Here is a 23,173-nt window from a genome sequence, read left to right as displayed (position 1 = left end):
ATGACTCCTGTGGCCAAACCACTGAATGGATTAGGTTGTTTTTTTTTACAATTCGCCATAGAATGTCATAAAGTATATGTGATAGGATTAAACGTGATTAGGTACGAAACACCCGATATACGGGAAGTAGTTCCCTCAGGACACAATCAGTTAGTAAATAGTATAATTACCTAATCCTTTAACCATTATTAAGATTAGCTCATCATCATCCTCCGAGCCTCCTTTTTTCCCAACTATGTTGGGGTCGGCTTCCAGTCTAACCGGGTGCAGCTGAGTACCAGTGTGCCACAAGGAGCGACTGACCTCCTCAACCCAGTTATAGTCTAAATATTACCTAATTATTAAGATTAGCTAATATTTAGAAATATACTAACGGTCAGGTCATTAGGCCCTAAAATAATGAACCGATTTCATCATCTGCCTAGCCTTTTCCCAACTATGTTGGGGTCGGCTTCCAGTCTAACCGGATGCAGCTGAGTACCAGGGTTTTACAAGGAGCGACTGCCTATCTGACCTCCTCAACCCAGTTACCTGGGCAACCCGATACCCCTTGGTAAGACTGGTTGTCAGACTTTCTGGCTTCTGACTACCCGTAACGACTACTAAAGATGTTTAAATGGCAGCCGGGACCTACAGTTTATCGTGCCATCCGAAACACGGAAGAACTCATTATGACAAGATGGTCACCCATCCACGGACAGACCGCGCCAAGCGTTGCTTAACCTTATGATCGATCGATCCGCGCGGCTTTGATTTAGCCACGAGCTCTTCAAATAAATAAAAATAATGAACCGATTTGGTACATACAAAGATAGTCTGCCTATCTGAGAATACTTTTTACCCGGTCGCAATAATAATAAAATTGAACGGTGATTAAAATCGTTAATCAGTTATTAACAAATTTTATGACAAATGTTTAAACCTACAACAATCGTTTTTATGGACACTTAATATATTGTTCAAAACGTCTTATTAAATGTTTTAGGCATTTATAAGTTATAAGTATTTAATATGAATCTTTTGGAAATTATGTAAAAAATATGAATTGGTGTAACATCTTAATAAATTTAATATTATGTAAGTACAATTATTAGATTTTCAGAATCTTGTCTGCCTAGTCCAGCCGAGTACCAGTGTGCCACATGGAGTGACTGTCTATCTGACCTCCTCAACCCAGTTGCCCAGTCAACCCAATGCCCCTAGGCAAAACTGGTTGTCAAACTTACTGGGCCCCGATTCTCCTAAGTTAATAATGTCAAAATCGAATAGAAATCGAATCGCAATATGATCGTAATAGCAGTTTTAACCATATCGGGCATTCTGCTACTAATAAAAGACCAATCGTATTCGATTGACATTTGATTGGTGTGCGATTGGTCTGCTATTTTGATGATTTTGGTCTATACGGTAGTTTGCTGTACAATCATTTTGCAATCGTAAATCATTTGCAGACAAAATGATTCATTATTGAATGACAGAAAAGGATAAAAACGTTTATTTCAAAGAAAAAATAGCGGAATGCCACATACGCTTCAATCGTAATCGAGTCGGGATTGGATCTCAGTCGAATCGAGTCGAACGTCAATCGAATGGCGCTTAAGTAAAATTAGGAGAATCGGGCCCCTGGCTTCTGACTACACGTAACGACTGCCCAAGATATTCAATTTGACATGCCCTCGGAAATTCGGTCATTGGTGTCCAAGATATACTTAGAAAAACTCATTAGAAACATTAAAACGTAGAAAAGTTATTTAGCCGCTCACCCATCAGAACTAAAAATCATTTATTCAAACTTGGCTGCAACACAGCACTTTTTGAACGTCAGAAATGTACAAAAGACAGTCCTCAAAACGCCCACCCTTCACCACTGGCTATTGTGTTTTTGCTGGGAAGAAGAAGTGGCGCAACAAACTCCCCAGCAACACATGTCTGTCTGTAGGCTAGAAGAACCAAAGTAATTTCAAATTCTACCCAGGTTTAACATACACCCACGCTGAACAAGAAATCAGAAAAGAAAAGTTTGACACATGGTCGAACGCTGGTAAAGCTCCCACCAGGCTCGTGGAACTAATGAGGTCTTACTATGAGGAAGCGAACCAGAGAATAGCAGGCATGAACAACATGAGGTTCATGTATGAAGAGAGTCCTTTTTACGAACAGGGCTATGTGATGCACGAGATTATTGACAGGTAATGAAAAAAAAATGAAATGAAAAAGCGTTTATTCACAAAAATCAATTTCAATACAAACATTATACTTCTACCAAACTGCATGACAGTTTGACGGCAGACGTAGCTCCCACAGTATCATGATTTTTTAATCTACATATTTAGGTTTTACACTTTTTCACTTAAATTATAATATACTTATAATAAATCTATAGCTAAGCATGCAAATTAAATTCTGTTATTTTTTGACTCACAGTATCCAGAAGGTATTTAAACAAATTGTTTTTGAATGATGCTTTGGTAAGACAGCTATTTTCTAAGGTAAGAACGTAGCTAGGCCGTTTCCAATATACTATCTGTTGATATCCACATCAGAAGAAATGATGATGTCCTCTTAGCCGATTATCGGCTACGGCGGCTGTTCTCATGTAAGGAGATTAGCCAACTACGCAGGATATATTATAGTGCACAAGCATGCGCAAACACAAGTGCTCTCACTATTCATTCACTCTCATAACCCGATGGGACGGCAATCCGACACGACCAGAAAGAGATGAGGCGCAGGACTGACATTTACGTGCTCTCAAATTATATTTAGCAAATAAATAATTTCATTTCATTTCATTTCATTTCATTTCTCTCCGATGCACGGGTGAATCAATCACCAACTTCCAGACTACGGGCTACTTTGTGAAAGTTTTAGAAAACCGCAAAGCGATTTCGGCCCGTCCCGAGAACCGAACCCGAGACCTCGAGCACAGCAGCCGCGGTTGCGACCACTAGACCAACAAGGCAGTCATGAAAAATGGACGCGAGGGAAAACAGCCAGTAGTTGTAACATTCTTTCATTATTTTATCCAGATACAGGCGATTGGTAGAACACGCGAAAACTCCAGTCAAATACAAGTCATACTCCGTTATAGATACGTTCAAACGCGTCGAGTTTGTACAAAAGCTGTATTTCGAGTTATACCATCTGGTCCGAATAATGCACGAGGTACCTCTGAAATGGCTATATACTGAAGAATTCATGGATAAGGGAGCAAAAAAAGACGCTGCCGATGGGGGCGATGAACTTGAAAATGGTACAACCCCTCATTTTATTTATTTAAAGGCGGGTCTACGCTAGACGAACCGAGCACGAGCGAAGCACAAGCGGAGCCGTCGTTCGCGGCGTCAAATGTGGACGTACAACGAACCTACAACGATCACTGTTCTCGAACGTAGTTTTCCGCAGTGAGCTCGCGGCTCTTGGCGAATATGACAATATTAATAATATTGCAGTAGCCGCTGCTGTTGCAGCCAACCAAGCCCTTTTTACAAAGGGCGTCGAAATTTTTACAAGGGCAAAACCGACAACAGGCGGAACGCAGCCGAGCACGCAGCGCGCTCGTTAGAGGCTTGTAAGTTGGTCCACACTAGAGGAATTGTGTTCGGCTCGTGCTCCGCTCGTGCTCGGCTCTTCTAGCGTAGACGCAGCTTAATAGTTCATGTTCAGATACACACGCAGAATACAGAAAAATAGAACACATATGGACACACTCAGAGACATTTAATGGTTACTAAAGCTGTTCCTTAGAGCAGAATTTCTATGAGAATCTGTCACTAAGGAGTGACTTGAGCAATCATTAAATGTCTCTGATTTCGGGGGAAAGTACATAGGCACAGCTTATTTCATGAGAAATTTCTTCCAGCAGGCCCGTTATGGGAGAGTTAAGAAAAGACCCCTCTTTAACCGACTTCCCAAAAAGCGGAGGTTCTCAATTCAACCATATTTTTTTTGTATGGCGATTACTCAGCCATTTATTAATCGATTTTGATGATTCTTTTTTTGTTTGATTGATAGCGTATACTTCCACCGAAGAAGTCGGTGGAAGTAACTTAAGGACATCCATTAGACACCGACTTCTAGGCCGATGCACCTAAAATTAGTGTTTTATGTTTGTAATGGTTTAATTTTTTTGTAAAAAGTTTTTATACAGTAGAATAACGCCATTATACCTATGTATTTCTTTTTATTTGCAGCTGAATTAAACATGAAAAGAATGGAAGAGATGAGAGCGAAAGCTCGCAAGAAGAGGAAGAAGATGTATGCGTATGAGAGAGAAATGTATCTTAAAGGATTGTCTAAATCCTACACTTGGAAAAAGAAAAGAGCTTATAATAAAATCTGGCCTGTTGATTATGGCTGGGAAATTGATCACTCGTGGTAAATTATATTTACTAACAGCCAGTTTCTTCATCAAAAGTAAAATTCAAAGTAATGTCATAAAGTAAAAGTAACGGTCAAATTCGTTTTTTTCAAGACTAGTGTAACAGCAAAACTAATAGTTAAACGAATTTGGCCGTTACTTTTACTTTATGACATATTTACTTTTGCTTTAACTTTGGCTTTTAGTTTTGATGAAGAAACTGGCTGTAAGAGGTAGATTTTTTTTACCAAGCGGTAGAAAAATTTTACTTAGCGATATTTTTTTTCCCAAGTGGTAGAATTTTTTTGCAAAGCTGCAGAGCTTGGTAGACATTTTCTATAGCTTGGTTTTAAAAAACTACCACGTGGTAGTAATAGAGCTCTATAAATTAATAAAGATGATATTTCAGAAAGTAATGGCACTTTGTTTATAAAATAATTTATTTCACATTATTACCTATACTAATATTAGGGGTTAAAGTATGAAATTGCCGTTTTATTCTAGTAGGTTTTTGAATTGCCATAGAGTCTTCATGGTTTGAGGTTTTCGAATGGAACTTTTTTCACGTGGTTTCTGTGATGTTCTTCTTTTAAAAAATGTGAAACATTTGATTATCGATGTTCAATTGTTTTTGTTATTCAACTTAAACAAGAAAGATGGATACTGCGAAAATTTGAGTAATTTTTGAATATGAGTTCCGACGCGGGATTGAACGGCAGAAACAGCCCGCAATATCAATGCTGCATTTGAAGAGGTGTCTGCTAAAGAACGCGCCGTGCGATTTTGGATTAAACGCTTTCGTGGTGGAAACTTCGACTTGAAGAACGAGCCATGAGAAAGACCGCCTGACAGGTGATTAACGAGAAATTAAGAGAGACGGTGAACGCCGATCCTAGTCAAACTACCCAGATACCCAGCCGAACACCGAATAATGTTGAAAAAATTAGCAGTAAAACAGCCACGACTCATGAATCGACCTTCACCGCTATTGCTCCATGACAACGCGAGGCCTCATACAGCAAAATAAACCGTTTTAACTCTTCAGGAACTGCAGTTGGAAACTATTCGTCTTCCTCCATATTCGCCAGACCTTGCTCTAACGGACGACCATTTTTTTTTGTGATTTGGACAATTATCTACGTCACAAGAAGTTTCTTCCCAGGAGGCAGAACAAAATTCTTTCACACTGTTTGTGCAGTCTAGATCCTCAGAGTTCTATCGTAAAGGCATAAATGACCTTCTTATTAGATGACCGCAATGTATAGATAATAATGGCAACTATTTTGATTAAATAAGTTTGTTAAAAATTTAAAAAAAATACAATTTAGGTTTTCAGTACAAATCGGCAATTTCATACTTTAACCCCTATTATTATAAAGAGGAAAACTTTGTTTGTTTGGTTGTAATGGTAGACTCAAAAACTACTGGACCGATTTTAAATATTATTTCACAATTAAAAAGCTATATTATCTGCGAGTAACATAGGCTATATTTTATCCCGGTGCGGGCAGTAGTGCCCACGGGACGCGGGTGAAACCGCGGGAAAACAGCTAGTTATTATATACCAATCAAATCAAATCAAATCAAAAGTCATTTATTCAAAGTAGGCTGAAAATCAGCACTTTTCGAACGTCAAAACAAAAGACAGCCCCCAAAACGCCCGCCCTTCACCACTTCCTATGTGTTTTTGCTGGGAAGAAGAAGTGCCTACAGCTAGTTACTATTTAAAATGAAATAAATAAAATTAATAATATTCATACAAAAATTGCATCAAAAAAACTCCTCATCGCTGCCCACCGGGAGTGTAGCCAAGAGGCTGGCAGCATTGCCACGTTGGATGGCAATGCTTAACTTTTGACCAAAACGAAAACCAGCCTTTGTGTCACTTGAAGTGTCAGCAAGTCGCTTAGCAATATCCTTTTATAAGAGATGAGCACTTGGACCCCACGGCCCGAGGGTTTCAACCCCAAACGGCTTAAAGGTATAGTTACCAACCAGGGTACTATATTTGCGCCGTTTGAGGTCCTCTGCAGCCGCAGCAGCGGAACCAGCACATCGCGCCGAGCTAGGAAGGTGGGATGGTGCAAGAGTATCGACACAGGTCGCGTCTTCCACTAAAGACCTACCTATCTTCATCTTTTTAAGTCTGACACTCATTTGATGATATCCGATACTTAAACTCAAAAACGTTTATTCAAATTAGACTGATAAATCAGCACTTTTCGAACGTCAAAAACAAAAGACAGCCCCCAAAACGCCCGCCCTTCAACACTTCCTAAGTGTTTTTGCTGCGAAGAAGAAGTGGCGCAACAAACTCCCCAGCAACACATGTCTGTCTGTTAGGTTGGAAGAACCAGAATTTATACAGAACAAGTCAAGTAAAAAATATCATTATCATATGGTAACCATTGGTATAAAATTAAAAGAAAATAAAACAAACAAACTTAACACAATTAGGCTAGCACACAGAACGAACAACACAAAAAGATTTATATTTATAGCAATATAATTTTATTTGATCATCATCATCATCATCATCATCATCAGCCTATCGCAGTCCACTGCTGGACATTTTATTTGATACATTGGCAGTAATAGATGTAGGCTTGCTTGGAGCAGCGAAGAAAATGCAGTCGTATATTAAAATCTTTTATTCTTAAATTTTACAAAAGCACAGAGCACGCCATCTTGTCTTCTTTCAAATCCTCTCTCCCTTTCACAGGCATGCCCTCTCTCTCCCACACGTTCACTCATGCAATAAGGTTCTATATCTACGTACAATCCTACATAGATTTATCATTATAATATTAGCTTACATAATACTCAAATAGCGGATGAAAATGTGAGAAATAGCTGATCTATACTATACTAAAGAGGAAACATATTTTCGTTTCGTACCCTAAATGTTCCAAAACTATTAATCCTAAAAAAAATCTTACACTGTTGGGGCGCTACACTCTTCCCGAGTAACAAAGGCTATATTTAATCCCGGTACGGGCAGTACCGCCAGTAGTTTCCCCGGGACGTTGGCAAAACAGTTACTTATAATTATATTTCTCTAAAGACCACGTGTCTTCTACTGGCCATTGTTTTCTGAATCTCTTTTTAGAAGTCGTCAAATTCAGTGGTCTCCCAATCTTCTTCATCAAGTACTTTTGCCTGAGTATGCTCTTCGTTGCTTCTTCCTTCGCTTTCGCTCTCAGCGCGGCTGAGGAGGTTAAACCAGTTTAAACTTGAGTAAGATTTAGAAGGCAGAAGATGTCGTGTTTATTATTGTTTTAATGGCGCAACCTTCCTCGCATCCTTGGGATTCGTTTCGGGTAGTCAGAAGCCAGTAAGTCTGACACCAGTCTAACGAATTAGGTTGCCCGGGTTGAGGAGGTCAGATAGGGCAGTCGCTCCTTGTAAAACACAGTAACACAGCTGCAACCGGTTAGACTGCAAGCCCGACGCCCCAACATATTTCGAAAAAGGCTCGGAAGATGCTCGGATGTAATCTACCCTTAGACCCAGTTGCATCATTTTAAAGATGATATTCTCCTATTCGATGGTCGGCCACGGCGGCTGTTCTCATATAAGATCAGCCAGCTGTGCAGGACATATTATAGTGCACGCACATTTGCTTGGACACAGGTGCACTCACTATTCCTTCACTCTTATAGCGCGATGGGACGGCAATCCGACACACATCACGATTGTATAGCAAGCAACCGTATAGACCAAATCAGACCAATGAATGTCGTTGGAATACGATTGGTCTTATATTAGTAGCAGAATGCCCGCTAAGGTTAACTCTACTGTTGCGATTCAATTTCTATTCAATTTTGACATTATTACCTTAGCAGAATCAGGCCCCTGTTTGTTATGTAAAAACACAAACTTACCGTCCTCTGGTCGTTCAGGCCCCATCCTTGTCCCATTGCCTTTTGTGTCAATTGGCCTCGCAACCATCAAGTTAGAACTTCTAATATCATCCATCGCTGTATCTTCTATCACATTAAGTAGTTTGTCTATCTCCACGCTCAGATAATGTATCATTTCTAACGCTATTATGTAGTGTATCGACTTGTAATGTTTCACCCCGGGAGGCATCAGTGCTGATCTATTATTAGTCTTATCATAAATATCGCGATAAATTTCTACCATGAAACGGTATTTTTCGCGGACTCTTCCTGTAAAGGTAGGTATACTTTAGATTTCAGCCACGGCGGCAGTTCTCATTTAAGGAGATCAGCCAGCGCAGGACATATTATAGTGCACGAGTATTTGCGCAGACACAGGTGCACTCCCTATTCCTTCACTCTCATAACCTAATGAGACGGCAATCTGACGCGGCCAGAAAGAGATCAGGCGCAGGACCGGCATTAAAGTGCTCTCCGATGCACGGGTGAATCAATCACCAACTTCCAGACTACGGGCTGCTTTGTGTAAGTTTAAGAAAACCCACAAAGCGATTTTGGTCCGACGCGGGAATCGAACCCGATACCTCGAGCACAGCAGCCGCGCTTGCGACCACTAACACCAACGAGGCAGGTATACTTATTTAGTCGTGGTGGCCTAGTGGGTAAAGAACCAACCTCTCAAGTAAAATTGTGGTTTAGATTCCACTTCAGGCAACAATGCAACTTTTCTAGGTTTGTATGTACTTTGTAAGTATACATATCTTGTACAGCAATGACTATTTCGGAGGGGCACGTTAAACTGTAGGTTCCGGCTGTCATTGAACATCCTTGGCAGTCGTTACGGGTAGTTGGAAGCCAGTAGATAAGTCTGACACCAATCTTATCAAGGGGTACTAGATTGCCTGGGTAACTGGGTTGAGGAGGTCAGATAGGCAGTCGCGCCTTGTGGACATTGGTACTCAGCTGCATCCGGTTAGACTGCAAGCTGACCCAAACATAGGTAGTTGGAAAAAAACTCGGGAGATGATGATAATACAGATATATGTACTTGTGTACTAATATAATAAAGAGCAAACATTTTCTGTTTGTAACTCCGAAACTAATGAACAGATTTAAAAAATTCTTTCACTGTTACAAAGCTACACTCTTCCCGAGTAACATAGGCTATATTTTATCCCGGTACGGGCAGTAGTTCGCACGGGACGCGGCTAAGCAATTGGTGATAAAAAGTAGGAAAATTTCAGTTACCCATAATCATCCCGACGTGATAAGCAATATACTTTTCATGTTCCTGTCTTATAGCAAAAACTTGTCTTAATTTTAACATGGCGTCTTTGTACAAATCTTCGGATAACCAAACAAGCTTTTGTTTTTCATGCTTGCCCATATAATCACTCCATTTATGGGAGCAAAGCACTTGTGTCACTGAAAAAAATCCAAACTAATATTATAAATGCGAAAGTAACTCTGTCTGTCTGTCTTTCTTTTCTTCACGCCCAAACTACACAACCGATTTGTGTGAAATTTGATACAGACATAGTTTGGAACTTGAGAAAGGACATAGGATAGTTTTTATTACAAAAAAAATAAAAAAATAAAATGTATTCCGGACATATAGCGCCATCTACTGGTCAAACCAAAAATTTGCCGGAAGTCATTATGCCACGCGAACGAAGTCGCGGGCAAAAGCTAGGATATAAATAAAAGCGCTGACAACACCCAAATTGGCTTGGGTCAAACAATTCTTTTTCCAATTCTACGTTTGTTTTTTAATTCTTCAATTTTTCTTATTCTACTATACAGTTTTTAATGGCGAAAAAACTATACATTAATCTTGAACATATATTTCTGAGAACCCCGTAAAATTCAAAACACTTTCTCGAAAAGTTTTCTCCATACAAAAAAAATGTAAACTTACCTCTTAAAATGATCATCCAACAAAAATATATAAATGTATTAAGTAATTATCAATATTGTACATTGATAAAATATATATTTCAACTTATCCATGTATAATACAGAACTTAGTTGATTTTTAGGGTTCCGTACCCAAAGGGTAAAACGGGACCCTATTGTTTTCGCTCCTCTGTCCGTCCGTCCGTCTGTCCGTCTGTCACCAGGCTGTTTCTCATGAACAGTGATAGTTAGAAAGTTGTAATTTTCACAGATGATGTATTTCTGTTGCCGCTATAACAACAAATACTGAAAACTAGAATACAATAAATATTTCGGGGGGCTCCCATACAACAAACTTTTTTTTTGCTAATTTTTGCTCGAAATCCATAAATATATATAGAATATTAGTTTGGATGGTATGGAACCCTACGTGCGCGAGTCCGACTCGCACTTAGCCGGTTTTTATTTTTGACAACTCAACTCATTTTAAAGCTATTAATTTATATCATGTTACGAACGTTTCGAACGTCGCGTCAACAGGCTTCTCTTTCGTGCGTATTTTGTTTTGGGTGCTGTCAGACTTCATTCTTAAATTAATTCTGCACTTCAACGGTCAAAACAAAAGACAGCCTCTAAATCCCGCCCTTCACCACTTCCTATGTGTTTTTGCTGGGAAGAAGAAGTGGTGGAACAAACGCCCCAGCAGTACCAATTGGCATAGTTATCGGCACGAATCTTGAGCTTTGACCTACATCTGCGCAGAAGTGACTTATTAGCAAAGAACCAATCCCGAGTGACGGCTATGACGCGCTGCACTGCGGGCCAATCACCGCTTTAGCCCGCCCCCGCGTCTCACTTCATACCACAAAAGGGACCCAATAAATTACTTCCGCGCAGGTGAAGGTCAGAGCTCAAGATTCGTGCCAATAACTATACTTAAGTATCTATTTACTTACCCATAGAACATAATAAAATAATTTTGATTAAAGATTTGTCCATACTGTATAGGTACCACTGTTATTAACTATGTACCTATTAAAAAAAAAGTTTTACATAATTTTGTATTATGTAATTTCTATTAATTTTATGACCACTTATTGCAGATTTACTAACGTGAGTTAATTAAAAATAAGTGTACTCTGCAAAACATTTGTCGTTAAAAAGAAACAGATTATTTTACCATCACCTGCCTAGCCTTTTCCCAACTATGTTGGGGTCGACTTCCAGTCTCACCGCATGCAGCTGAGTACCAGTGTGCCACAAGGAGCGACTGCCTATCTGACCTCCTCAACCCAGTTACCCGGGCAACCCAATACCCCTTGGTTAGACTGGTGTCAGACTTATTGGCTTCTGACTACCCGTAACGACCGCCAAGGATATTAAATGACAGCCACAGTCAAAATGATTCCTTTTTATTTACAGAAAACACAAAAACATCGTTTGTTAATATCATGTTGTAGAATTTGTCCTCCTTTTCTTCAATATTATCTTTTGCTATTTTTGTATGTCCTTATACACAGTCTATCTACTTCTCTTTATTCTAACTCTCGCACTACGGGTCTGCTGGAAGAGATTTCGTTAGAAATAAGCAGTACCTTTGTACTATTTTATGCCATATCTACTTCTTTTATATTCTCACTGTGTTCAAATGGATGAATAAATAAATAAAAGAAACGTTTCACATAATATTTCTGATAGAACTTTTGGTAGAAAAATTTCTACCATTTCTACCAATCATGTCTGATTTCCCATCCATACTCCAGCGGCCAGGGTTTTATTATCTTCTTAGTGGTAGTAGAAGTCAACTTATCCAGAAGATACTTGGGCATATCAAATTGTTCGTGCATTCTAGTACTTCTGTCATTGGCGTCTGGTAATAGTGATTTTATTAGTCCAGCTACAAGTTTCGGGTCTGGTGTACCTCTGCTGTCAGGAGTGTATTTATGGTTGGTACACACTGGGTTGACTGAAAACAGGCAGTAAGGAAGTACTCATAACTTAGGTGATGATGTGATGTCCTCCTAGCCGATTATCGGCTACGGCGGCTGTTCTCATGTAAGGAGATTAGCCAACTGCGTAGGACATAGTGCACAAGCATTTGCGCAGACACAGGTGCACGCACTATTCCGTCACTCTTATAGCGCGATGGGACGACGATCCGACACCACCGGAGAGAGATCAGGCGCAGGACCGAATCGGTAATTGAACCCGAGACCTCGTGCTCAGCAGCCGCACTTGCGACAGCTAGACCAACGAGGCAGTTAAATATAACTTAGGTACATTGGCACTTGCCTGGCTTGGAATTGACTACGCAAGCTCGAGAGGCAAGTTTTTACTTTTAACTGATCATCATCTCCCTAGCCTTCCCAATTATGTTGGGGTCGCGGTCGGCTTCCAGTCTAATCAGATGCAGCTGAGTACCAATGTTTTACAAGGAGCGGCTGCCTATCTGACCTCATCAACCCAGTTACGCGGGCAACTATTACGACTTATGTAGGTATAGTTATCGGCACGGATATTGAGCCTTGACCTTCACCTGCGCAGAAGCGATTTATTGGTTTATTGCCTTATGTGTACAGTGCGCAAAGTGATCCCCACTCTTCCGCCGAGAGCCCAATATCCGTGCCGGTAACTATAGGTAACTGTTTTTCGAGAGGTGGTAGGTGAATTGAGCTTAGTCTAAGTAGCTACGGCTAGCTCTCATGGTTATGGTCATAAGAAGTTCCTCTGTGTTTAGGAAGGTTCGCTAAATTAGTGAGTCCCATATGACGTTAATGTACCTTTGGTGGTAGTTACGAGAAATCAGAAGCTAGAGAGAGACAACCAGTTTTAACAGATGTTGCCGTACTGGGTATCCGGCCATACCATGTGGAACACTGGTTCTCAGATGCAGTTCGGTTTTATTGGAAGCTAGGCAGGTCTTTGTACGTGCTGTGCGAAACGCACTAGGGATTTTTGAACGAAAGCTATGGCTATTGCGAAGATTTTAGCTATGGGTATAGTTACCGGCACGAATCTTGAGCTCTGACCAACATCTGCACAGAAGTGATTTATTAGCAAAGAACCAATCTCGAGTGACGGCTATGACGCGATGCACTGCGGGCCAATCACCGCTTTAGCCCGCCTTCGCGCCACACTTCATACCACAAAAGGGACCCAATAAATTACTTCTGCGCAGGTGAAGTTCAGAGCTCAAGATTCGTGCCGATAACTATAATAAGGGGTGTTAAAATGAAACAGCCAGCAATGATTACATATTTTAATTCTCCAGAGCCTTGAATCAAAATTTTCAAATAATTTTGTTTTTTCTTGATTTGCAAAGTCTCAGTTAAGAATTTACTTTTTATAGTACTTAGCACCGGTCTCATTCTTTCTACTAATCCCGCGCATTAGGTCAATCAAATGATTAATCTCAATTGCCTGATTAGAAATCTGCTCATAAGCGTTTATATGCTCAATGGGTTTCCACTCATGATACAAACGATTTAGAGTCATAGAAATATCAGACATTATATTGAATTTATCCATAACATCGCCCATTAGATATCCTATTTCGAAGACTGAGGAATTTACATAATGAGTCCTAATAAGTTCTGCTCGTTTGCATTTCAAGTCGCTGTCTCGAATAGTTTCATACATTAGCCTGAAGAGTTTAAGTCTCATACTGTTATCATCTTCCGCGTTTGAAGCAGCTGTTGTCTCCACCTGTCTTCTTTCAGCTACAAGGAGCTCAATGCCTGGTATTCTTCGCTCAACTTCTCCTTCTCTCAGAGGGACTTTTATAGGGTCAGTAGTAGGTCCTGGCATGGTACTGGTGTTCAAGCTCTTCTTGAATAGCAGCAGTTTGACAGACCAGGACAGTTCATTGAAGATCTTGCCACTATCAACCATCTTTTTTATGTCGCCTAAACTTTGGATCGCTGTGAAAGAAAGTTTATTTTTATGGTGTTTTATAAGACCTTGTGAAATTGGGAGATTTTTAACTCAAAGTATTCTTCTTCTTTCTCCTGCCCTGTTCCCAATTTTATTTGGAGTCGGCGCAATATGTCATCTTCTTCCATTTTTCCCTGTCACTCGTCAAACTGACACTCACTCCCTTCCTATTCATGTCATCTTTCAGGCAATCCATCCAATTTTTTACTCAGAGTATATACATATAAACATAATTATAATCTGCCTAGCCTTTTTTGAAATATATGTTGGGGTCGGCTTCCAGTCTAACCGGATGTAGCTGAGTACCAGTGCTTTACAAAGAGCGACTGCCTATCTGACCTCCTCAACCCAGTTGCCTGGGCAACCCGATACCCCTTGGTTAGACTGGTGTCAGACTTACTGGCTTCTGACTACCCGTGACGACTGCCTAGGATGTTCAATGACAGCCGGGTGTATGTATGTACCTCTAAGTATGGGAGACTAAAGCTTGTTAAAAAAAAACAAAGGTACGATATTCAGTTTTATTTATCTACAGATGGTTACCACCTATAGTTGATTTCCCAACCATAATCTATCGGCCATAATTTCATTCTCTTCTTAGTAGGAGTAGGATTAAATTTGTGATAAAGATATTCCTTCATTCTAAAACCTTTCTTTTTCTTGCCACTTTTACCGGCTGGCAAGGGTGGTTTAATATTATGAGGGTTTAATCCTAGCTTCCTCTCGGCTGATGTTAATTCCGGGGCACCGCCTTTTGTCCCATCCTTTTTATCTTTGCCTTTACCGCCTGTACCGCCTGTACCGCCTTTACCGCCTTTACCGCCTTTTTCACTTTCATCCATAGCTCCTTTTTTCTTCTTGTCCTTCTTTTTTTCTAATTCTTTCTTTTCTTCTGAAGTCAATTCTTCTACGTACGGTTCGTCCAAAGTGCTGTTAATTCCGTATTTATTTTCTATCTCATGTAGCATGTTTACTGGAAATATTGAATTGGTTAGGCTGGGTTGGGTAGGTAGGTCTCCAAGACCGATTTCGCCAGATATAAGGATTTATATCTAAAAAGTCACGGTGTAGAAATAAATTGCGCGATTAGGTATCTCACGTTTGTCAGAATCGATTTTGATGCGGTTTTCAGCATAGTATTTTTGATAATTAGGAAAATATTTTGGGTTAATAAATTTATTCAAGTCTGTTTTTTTAGGGTTCCGTTCCCAAAGGGTAAAACGGAAACCCTATTGTTTTCGCTCCTCTGTCCGTCCGTCCGTCCGTCCGTCTGTCACCAGGCTGTATCTCATGAACCGTGATAGTTAGACAGTTGAAATTTTCACAGATGATGTATTTCTGTTGCCGCTATAACAACAAATACTGAAAACTAGAATAAAATAAATATTTCGGGGGGCTCCCATACAACAAACGTGATTTTTTTGCTTATTTTTGCTCGATATCCATAAATGTATATAGAATGTTAGTTTGGATGGTACGGAACCCTACGTGCGCGAGTCCGACTCGCACTTGGCCGGTTTTTTGTAATAAGTTCTTATTTTATTAACATCAAGAAGTCGGAGTTACCTATAGTTATCGGCAGGGATATCGAGCCATGACCTTCACCTGCGCAGAAGCGATTTATTGGTTTATTGCCTTGTGTGCAGTGCGCAAAGCGATCCCCACTCTTCCGCCGAGAGCTCAATATCCGTGCCGGTAACTATACGCGAAGGTTTTAACGACATGCGTGTGATGGAACATTAGCTGGGAGACGACATAAAGTTTGGCGCGTACTTACCAAGATGTTCGACTTCCCAGTAGTGGTTTTCTATATCCTCAAGGAACATGAGATGTTCCATGGTGTAATAATTTTTTTTCATCCTGTGAGTTGTATTATATTTATCGACCATCAGCCTGTATTTCTCGAACAGCATAACCATCAAAAAACCAATCTACAGAAAAAAGGTAAAAAAGGGATTAAGTTAAAAACATTGGGAAATCAATCTAGATTTTGCCACGGACTAGCAAGCGCAGCGTAGGACGTCCACCAACGAGGTGGACAGACGATCTTATAAAGGTCGCCGTCGACGCTGGATGCAGGTCGCCTCCAACAGGTATCTGTGGAGATCTAAGGGGGAGGCCTATGTTCAGAAGTGGACGTCCTATGCCTGAGATGATTATGATGATGATGATGAATCTAGATTTTTCCTAGGCATTTTTCTATTCTATTTTATAATATTACTCCGAAATACTCCAAGGTAATGCGTCTATGAGCGGTGTCTATGTATACGTGGTTCGAGTGCACTTTGTATGTATGCATCGGAGAGCACGTTTGTCGATTCTGCGCCTGATCTCTCTCCGGTGGTGTCAGATTGACGTCCCATCGAGCTACGAGAGTGAAGGAATAGTGAGTGCACCTGTGTCCAAGCAAATGTGCGTGCACTATAATGTGTCCTGCGCAGCTGACTGATCTTATACGAGAACAGCCGTCGCGGCCATGGACGCCATTTCGTGCGTATTTATATTGTGCTCTTCAAGGATATAGTGAAAAGGCTTGTCGACGCTTCACGTGACCCTAAGGCTGGCTTGTTCTTTGGACAAAGAATTAGCATTGTCATACAAAGTGGCAATGCGGATAGTCTTCTGGGCACGTTTCCGGAGGACAGTGATGCGGAGGAGGATAGTCGTGGTGGCCTAGTGGGTAAAGGACCAACCTCTCAAGTATGAGGGCGCAGGTTCGATCCCAGGTCAGGCAAGTACCAATGCAACTTTTCTAAGTTTGTATGTACTTTGTAATCTTAGACACCAATGACTGTGTTTCGGATGGCACGTTAAACTGTAGGTCCCGGCTGTCATTGAACATCCTTGACAGTCGTTACGGATAGTCAGAAGCCAGGAAGTCTGACACCAGTCTATCCAAGGGGTATTGGGTTGTACGGTAACTGGGTTGAGGAGGTCAGATAGGCAGTCGCTCCTTGTAAAGCACTGAGCTGAATCCGGTTAGACTGGAAGCCGCCCCCAACATGATTGGGAAAAGGCTCGGAGAATGATGTGTAGGTATGTAGTTTGTATTATTTATTTAATTGAATACAATAAAAATTCGCTTTTGTCCAGAACAGAAAATGGTTTACCTCAAACGGAGCGGTGTGTTGATAATCCTGTTTTACAAATTCCACTTCGTCTGCCTTCCGAAACGTCCCTCGTATTATATCGTCCGCCATGAGCACCATGATCTTAGCGTGTTTAAGGTCTTTCCCCTCAAGTTGGATAGACCCACAGAACCTCAAATCTACAGGAATGAATTTAATCAGTGCGAAAACTTGACAACTTATAGTTAAATAAGTTTTATAGATACGTATATTTTTATTTTGTTGTGTTTTAGTACTAAAAAGGATAGTTATTGATAGCGAAAGATGTTTATTTTGTAGCCGATTGTACGGTCACAGTCGTCGTAGTAGGCACGGCGGTAACGCGAAACCGGTTTATTGACGCGAGCGCTGCTCCAAGCGCGTAAGAATAGTTTACTTAGTATCCTTGCTGATTTTAGGGCGGATAAAAAAATGAAAAGAAAATTACTGATGATTCAGATCTATATGTTCTATTAATGATTCTGGACCACCAGTTTGTTTTTGCACTGCTTCAATATCATTCTTGTATGTAAGTAGTATAGGTACAGTTTTTTTTAAGCAGTGCGCAATAAAAAGAGGTTCAGAATCAGTAACAGAACATCTGCATTATTATTTCTTTCACATAAATACAGAACATATTGCTACTTGCAACACAACTACAGATATTTAGCGACCAATCCTGACCAAGCCCTTAAGTGTAACTGTCCGACTTAAGACATTTGGAGCATTTTTTTTCTTATGTCGCACTGTGTAAAATAAGACATTCGTTTAAAAGTATTATTATTGTTATATAAAAAAAAATTTTTTTTTCTGTCGACAGTTAGTAGTCGCCAGTTGGCTTCCAAAATGGCACCTTTTTCTTATCAATAACTATTTTTTGTACTAACTCTTCTTTAAAATATAATGGCGTCCACGGCCGATTTCGGCGGCTGTTCTCATTTTTAAGGAGATCAGCCATCTGCGCAGGACATATTATAGTGCACGACCACGACCATTTGCTTGGACTGCGGTGCACTCACTATTCCTACACTCTCATAACCCGATGGGACGGCAATCCGACACGACCGGAAAGAGATCAGGCGCACGACCGACATTTACGTGCTCTCCGATGCACGGGTGAATCAATCACCAACTTCCAGGCTACGGGCTGCTTTGTGAAAGTTTAAAGTATACATATCTTTTAAAACTTGTTTAACTATAAGTGAACAAATGCGCACTGTTAAGAAAATATTCCAGTATTTATGTAAGTAAAACGCCGAATTGTAAAACGCCCTTAACGGGTGAAAACGTTCATGAAACAGTTCGACAGAATTTTTGCAATTTGCCAATTTTTATTTTATAGAAAAACAATATAAAAATTTCAGAATGCTATCATTGGGCTGCAGAATTGTTCGCGCGAGTTACCGCGGCGCTGGTACATAAAGGGCTTAAGGCTCGAGCAGACCGGATGCGTATGCGTAACCACGCGCGTAGTTACGGCGTAACCATGAGTTGTATGATGAGACAGGCCACACCGCTTGCGTAACGTAGACACGCGCGTCGTTACGCAAGCGGTGTGGCCTGTCTCATACATTTCCGTACATTACAACTCATGGTAACGCCGTAACTACGCGCGTGACTACGCGCGTGGTTACGCATACGCATCCGGTCTGCTCGAGCCTTTAAGAAGGAATATGGTGGGTGTTAGTCAGTAAGAGTCTGACACTCCCTCACCGCTGCTAACCCACAGCGGGAGGGGTCATTTGATGAATTCTTATAAAAAAGGCTTGTCATCATTTTTGTCATACTGGTACTCAGCTACATTCTATTGAAAGTCGTCCCAAACATTATTAAGAAAAAACTTGGCCATGTATTAGGTACTAGTAATAAGAGTCTTAATAAGACCAATTAATTAAGTATTGTCATTTTTTATATTCATACTGACTTTAGCGGCATTTTATTCGATAAAAAGTCATCAAGTCAAGATTTTTTTATATTGTAACTTGCTTCCGCTCGCGGCTTCGCCCGCGTGGTGTGTTGTTAAAAATGCCCTTTTGTGTCATGAAGTGAGGCGCGGGAGCGGGCAAAAGCGGTGATTGGCCCGCAGTGCATCGCGTCATAGCCGTCACTCGGGATTGGTTCTTTGCTAATAAATCACTTCTGCGCAGATGTAGGTCAGAGCTCAAGATTCGTGCCGATAACTATATATAATTTTAATTTGTATAATAACAAACAATAATCGGGTTAGACTGGAATCCTACCCCAAAATAGTTGGGAAAAGGCTCGGGAGATGATGATGAGTAGCATAAAATAATTAATTAAATACTCACAGGAAAATAGTAACAATAAAGTTACACATAGTATTTTTAAAGCACAGCTACTAGATAAGACCGCCATCTTGGATTTAGTAAAAAGTTTGTAAACCTTTTGATAGACGATAACTATTAATAGGTTTTCAAATGCAATTTTATTAGCATTTCCTACTACTTTAATGTATTTAATTTAAATTAATACTTAAGTTGTGTGTTTTGGTAATATAACCAATTTTAATTAGATTCTTACTAAGTACACACGTACTAATAGTTATTGTGTCTACGTGTCATACACGCATTAAAATCACAGTCATGTATACACGAATTAAAATCAGTCACATTATTATAATACGTAAGTTTAATCTATAATATAAAAATGAATCGCAAAATGTGTTGGTAAGCGCATAACTCAACAACGCCTCGACCAATTTGGCTAATTCTTTTTTTGTTGTGTTTGTTATTGTCAGGAGAAGGTTCTTATGAAAAAACAATAGGGTAAAGTAGAGAAGTCAGTTGACGGGAGCGAAGCCGCGGGCAAAAGCTAGTCTAGTGAATAAAAATATTTTAAACTATCCGTTTACCCGCGTCCCGTGGGAACTGCCCGTACCGAGATAAAATATAGCCTATGTTACTCGGGAAGAGTGTGGCTTTCGAACAGTGAAATAACTTTTGATAATGATCTAGCTAGCTGATGAAAAGTATTTTATAACCTGCAAAGGTGTATGAAGAATAATTGTACCAAGTTTCGTTAAAATCCGTCGAGTAGTTTTTGTTTCTATAACCAACATACCGGCAGACAGACAGACGGACAGAAATTTTTCTAATAGCATTTTAGGCATCAGTATCGATCACTAAACACCCCCTATTTATAGTTATTTATTTATAGATAGTTATTTTGGAAATATAGTTAACTAGCTTCTGCCAGCGGTTTCACCCGCATCCCGTGGGAACTACTTCCCGTACCGGGATAAAAAGTAGCCTATAGCCTTCCTCAATAAATGGGCTATCTAACACTGAAAGAAATTTTCAAATCGGACCAGTAGTTCCTGAGATTAGCGCGTTCAAACAAACAGACAAACAAACGAACTCTTCAGCTTTATAATATTAGTATAGATGTACAGAATTGACTTCTCTACAGATTTATTGTAAGTAAGTATAGATAATCATATTTTGTGAGTTTTTTTCAGTTTACTTATGCGGTTGCTGTCATAATCAAAGGGAAAAGCCGGGTCTGCTTTGGGACGAACCTTGGCATAACCGACTTATGGCTATACAGTTAGTTAACATGACTATAAATATGTGTAAAGGTAAAATATAAAAAACTCATATACACCATGACTTTTTAGTCGTCTTACAAAGGTGGTCATATATCGAGTCAATCCTATTCACTCACTCTTACTCTTATAGAAACGGTAACCTGTTTCTTTATAAGTGAGTGAATAGGATTGTATTGAAATATTATACCTGTACTGATCGGTACCTACCCTTACAGGTTTTCCTGTATCGGCAACCTGTTTCTTTATGTTAGCACCCTTGGGAAGTATATAAGGAGAGTATATAAGGATGTATATAAGGGGAGTACATATGGAAATTCACAAGGTGAGTACGTACGGAAGTATAAAAGGAGAGTAGGTACATAAGGAACAAGAAGTTCACAAACCGTTCGAAAAACCGTTGATATGCAAAAAATACTACAAAGCGATTTCGGCCTGACCCGGGAATCGAAACCGAGACCTCGAGCACAGCAGCCGCGCTAGCGACCACTAGACCAACGTGGCAGTCCGGGATTACATAATATTATTATAACCGCGAGAAAAGCGTAAAAGTAGTTTTATTTAAATGTCTAATATTCGCGTAAGTTTCAGAAATGTTTTTATTTTCAGATGCAAAGTGGAAAGTGCGAATAACAGAGGGAGTCCAAGAATCATATAAACATACTTTGTCATATGAGATAGGTCTGCTTACTTCCGGGATAGTAGATAAGTTCGCGCATATGCTAAGAGTATATCGTTACTATTCAAATCCTAAAGATTATAAAAAGAGTAAACATTCGATCACTGAAATCATGAATGGTTATGCAGTTATTCGTAAGTGTCGTAATTCGTAAGTTCTTGTACCATTTACAGCGGGGCCCAGCAGGGTTAGACCTGCCGGGGCTGCGGGATTGTTCGCGCGAGTTACCGCGGCCCTGGTATATAAAATGCCTACGACGGAACACGACGGTTTTTAGTCAGTAAGAGTCTGACACTCCCTCGCCGCTGCTTACCCACAGCCGGAGCCGTCATTTGATGATTTTTGACGTCGTTCAAGAAAAAGAAGGGCTAATTGTGTGATTTTACTTTTTATCGTCCCACAGCTGGGCTGAGGCCTCCTCTCATAAGGAGCAGGATTGAGCATTTTCAGACTTTATAGTCCAGGTTTCCTTAAGATGTTTTCCTTCACCTTTTTATCAGCCATTGGAGTCCAAGATGTGCTTAAAAAATGCAAAGGTCTAAATGAAATAAAATGATTTGTTGACATAATTTCAGAGAGCGACTTTAATCAATTAGCCATTGAAAGAAATCTCTATCTAGAAGTTATACAAAAAGAGAAGGAACGACAGGAGCAGGAAGACAAAGAAATAGCTGAATACGCTGCCCAAAACCCAGGAATGCCAGAAAAAGCCATCAAAGACGCCAGAGCTAAAGGTATCAAACGTCCACCAAAAGATAGCAGAAGAAGCATGAATTCTACCACAGATACTGAATCTGAAGAAAAAACTACGAATGTCACAGCTGTCAATGTCAATGTCAAGCTGTCAAAACAGAAAAAAGGTTGGTCTAAGAAGAATATAAGTAAAGAGCCGGAATATAAGAAGAAGTTGAGACGCATTATGTTTGAAGAGAGATGGAGTGGCTATGACCCGGATATAGAAGGCGATGACGTGCCAAAATCTTTACTTAAGCGTGGTTTGAGGAATAATAGCCATGCCAGAAATTTTCTTATGAAAGATTTGAAGGGGATTCTTTTGGACTAATTTCTGAGGCTCTAATATAGAATACAATTAGTCTTTAACACTCCCAAATGAAATAAAATAACAGTACAGTTGTATAATACCAGAGAATCCGGGAAAATAGCTTGTATTCCTAATACATACTATAAAAATTCATGAAAATCTGTTCAGCAATTTTTGCGAAAGAGTAACAAATATACATTTCCTTTAGTACATGATATTCTTTTTGGGAACTTATAAGTGTAGCCACAAAATTATTTATTGGACACATGATTAAACTTCTAATTTTATAACTAAGCAACAGGGAAATGACATAGCCTCTAATAAACTAATTCGTCTTTTTTACAACGCCATCTACTAGAAAGCTTCAATAAAAGATCATCAATTATTGTGACTTGTCCTTCTTATTTATACATTGTCATCTAATTTACCAACTCGGCCTCGTTTTTAGCATATTGCCATTTATATCTTTCAATTTAAAAACATTGTACTAAAAATTGAAGTTAGTGACGAAACGAATCGCTGCAAAACCGACTCCACGTAGTCTTGTCTGGCCTACCCCTAGAGTGCAATTCAAAACCGCGTAGGCGCGGAGGGGCGAGGCGAGCTGAGGCACAGGTAGTTTTGAAAAGTCCATCCCACTCCTCCTTTTTAGGAAGTCGGTTAAAAATGGGTTTATAGAGGGCAAAAGA

The 23,173-nt window shown here is 39.9% G+C and overlaps 3 protein-coding genes and 1 long non-coding RNA gene across 4 annotated transcripts in view; 3 read left to right on the top strand and 1 right to left on the bottom strand.

The window, feature by feature from the left end:
* On the top strand, positions 1–4,498 carry LOC126054364 (uncharacterized). The gene is made up of 4 exons (XM_064043181.1): positions 1–34; positions 1,976–2,189; positions 3,030–3,253; positions 4,194–4,498. The coding sequence occupies exons 1-4, from the start codon at positions 1–3 to the stop codon at positions 4,379–4,381; spliced, it is 660 nt and encodes a 219-aa protein (XP_063899251.1). The 3' UTR covers positions 4,382–4,498.
* A 9,936-nt stretch (positions 4,499–14,434) lies between these two features.
* On the bottom strand, positions 14,435–17,369 carry LOC110381645 (uncharacterized). Its single transcript, XM_049839949.2, has 3 exons — positions 17,202–17,369; positions 15,869–16,022; positions 14,435–15,064 (listed from the first exon to the last, which is right to left on the bottom strand). Exons 1-3 carry the CDS (start codon positions 17,298–17,300, stop codon positions 14,631–14,633), a joined length of 687 nt encoding a protein of 228 aa, XP_049695906.2. The 5' UTR covers positions 17,301–17,369; the 3' UTR covers positions 14,435–14,630.
* The window catches only part of LOC135119229 (uncharacterized), a 150,814-nt gene continuing 143,320 nt past the window's right edge, over positions 15,680–23,173 (top strand). Inside the window, exon 1 of the long non-coding RNA XR_010278063.1 lies at positions 15,680–15,729. This is a non-coding gene — a long non-coding RNA (uncharacterized LOC135119229). The remainder of the gene's footprint in view (positions 15,730–23,173) is intronic.
* LOC110381646 (uncharacterized) lies at positions 19,741–22,856 on the top strand. The gene is made up of 4 exons (XM_049839924.2): positions 19,741–19,841; positions 20,677–20,796; positions 21,373–21,576; positions 22,018–22,856. The coding sequence occupies exons 1-4, from the start codon at positions 19,802–19,804 to the stop codon at positions 22,503–22,505; spliced, it is 852 nt and encodes a 283-aa protein (XP_049695881.2). The 5' UTR covers positions 19,741–19,801; the 3' UTR covers positions 22,506–22,856.

This window comes from Helicoverpa armigera, chromosome 31 (assembly GCF_030705265.1).
Source record: "Helicoverpa armigera isolate CAAS_96S chromosome 31, ASM3070526v1, whole genome shotgun sequence".
Taxonomy (NCBI): Eukaryota; Metazoa; Arthropoda; class Insecta; order Lepidoptera; family Noctuidae; genus Helicoverpa; species Helicoverpa armigera.
The sequence above is the reverse complement of the archived record's forward strand: the minus strand, read 5'-3'. Positions and strand labels throughout refer to the sequence as shown.

Coding starts and splice junctions, on each gene's coding strand:
- LOC110381645 (XM_049839949.2), bottom strand. CDS start 17,300: ATGGTGCTCATGGCGGACGATATAATACGAGGGACGTTTCGGAAGGCA. Junction 16,023..17,201: donor AACACACCGCTCCGTTTGAG/GTAAACCATTTT, acceptor TTTTTTCTGTAG/ATTGGTTTTTTGATGGTTAT. Junction 15,065..15,868: donor CTGGGAAGTCGAACATCTTG/GTAAGTACGCGC, acceptor CAATATTTCCAG/TAAACATGCTACATGAGATA.
- LOC126054364 (XM_064043181.1), top strand. CDS start 1: ATGACTCCTGTGGCCAAACCACTGAATGGATTAG. Junction 2,190..3,029: donor ATGCACGAGATTATTGACAG/GTAATGAAAAAA, acceptor TATTTTATCCAG/ATACAGGCGATTGGTAGAAC. Junction 3,254..4,193: donor GGGCGATGAACTTGAAAATG/GTACAACCCCTC, acceptor TTTTATTTGCAG/CTGAATTAAACATGAAAAGA.
- LOC110381646 (XM_049839924.2), top strand. CDS start 19,802: ATGTATACACGAATTAAAATCAGTCACATTATTATAATAC. Junction 19,842..20,676: donor CAGTCACATTATTATAATAC/GTAAGTTTAATC, acceptor AGTTTTTTTCAG/TTTACTTATGCGGTTGCTGT. Junction 20,797..21,372: donor GACTATAAATATGTGTAAAG/GTAAAATATAAA, acceptor TTTTATTTTCAG/ATGCAAAGTGGAAAGTGCGA.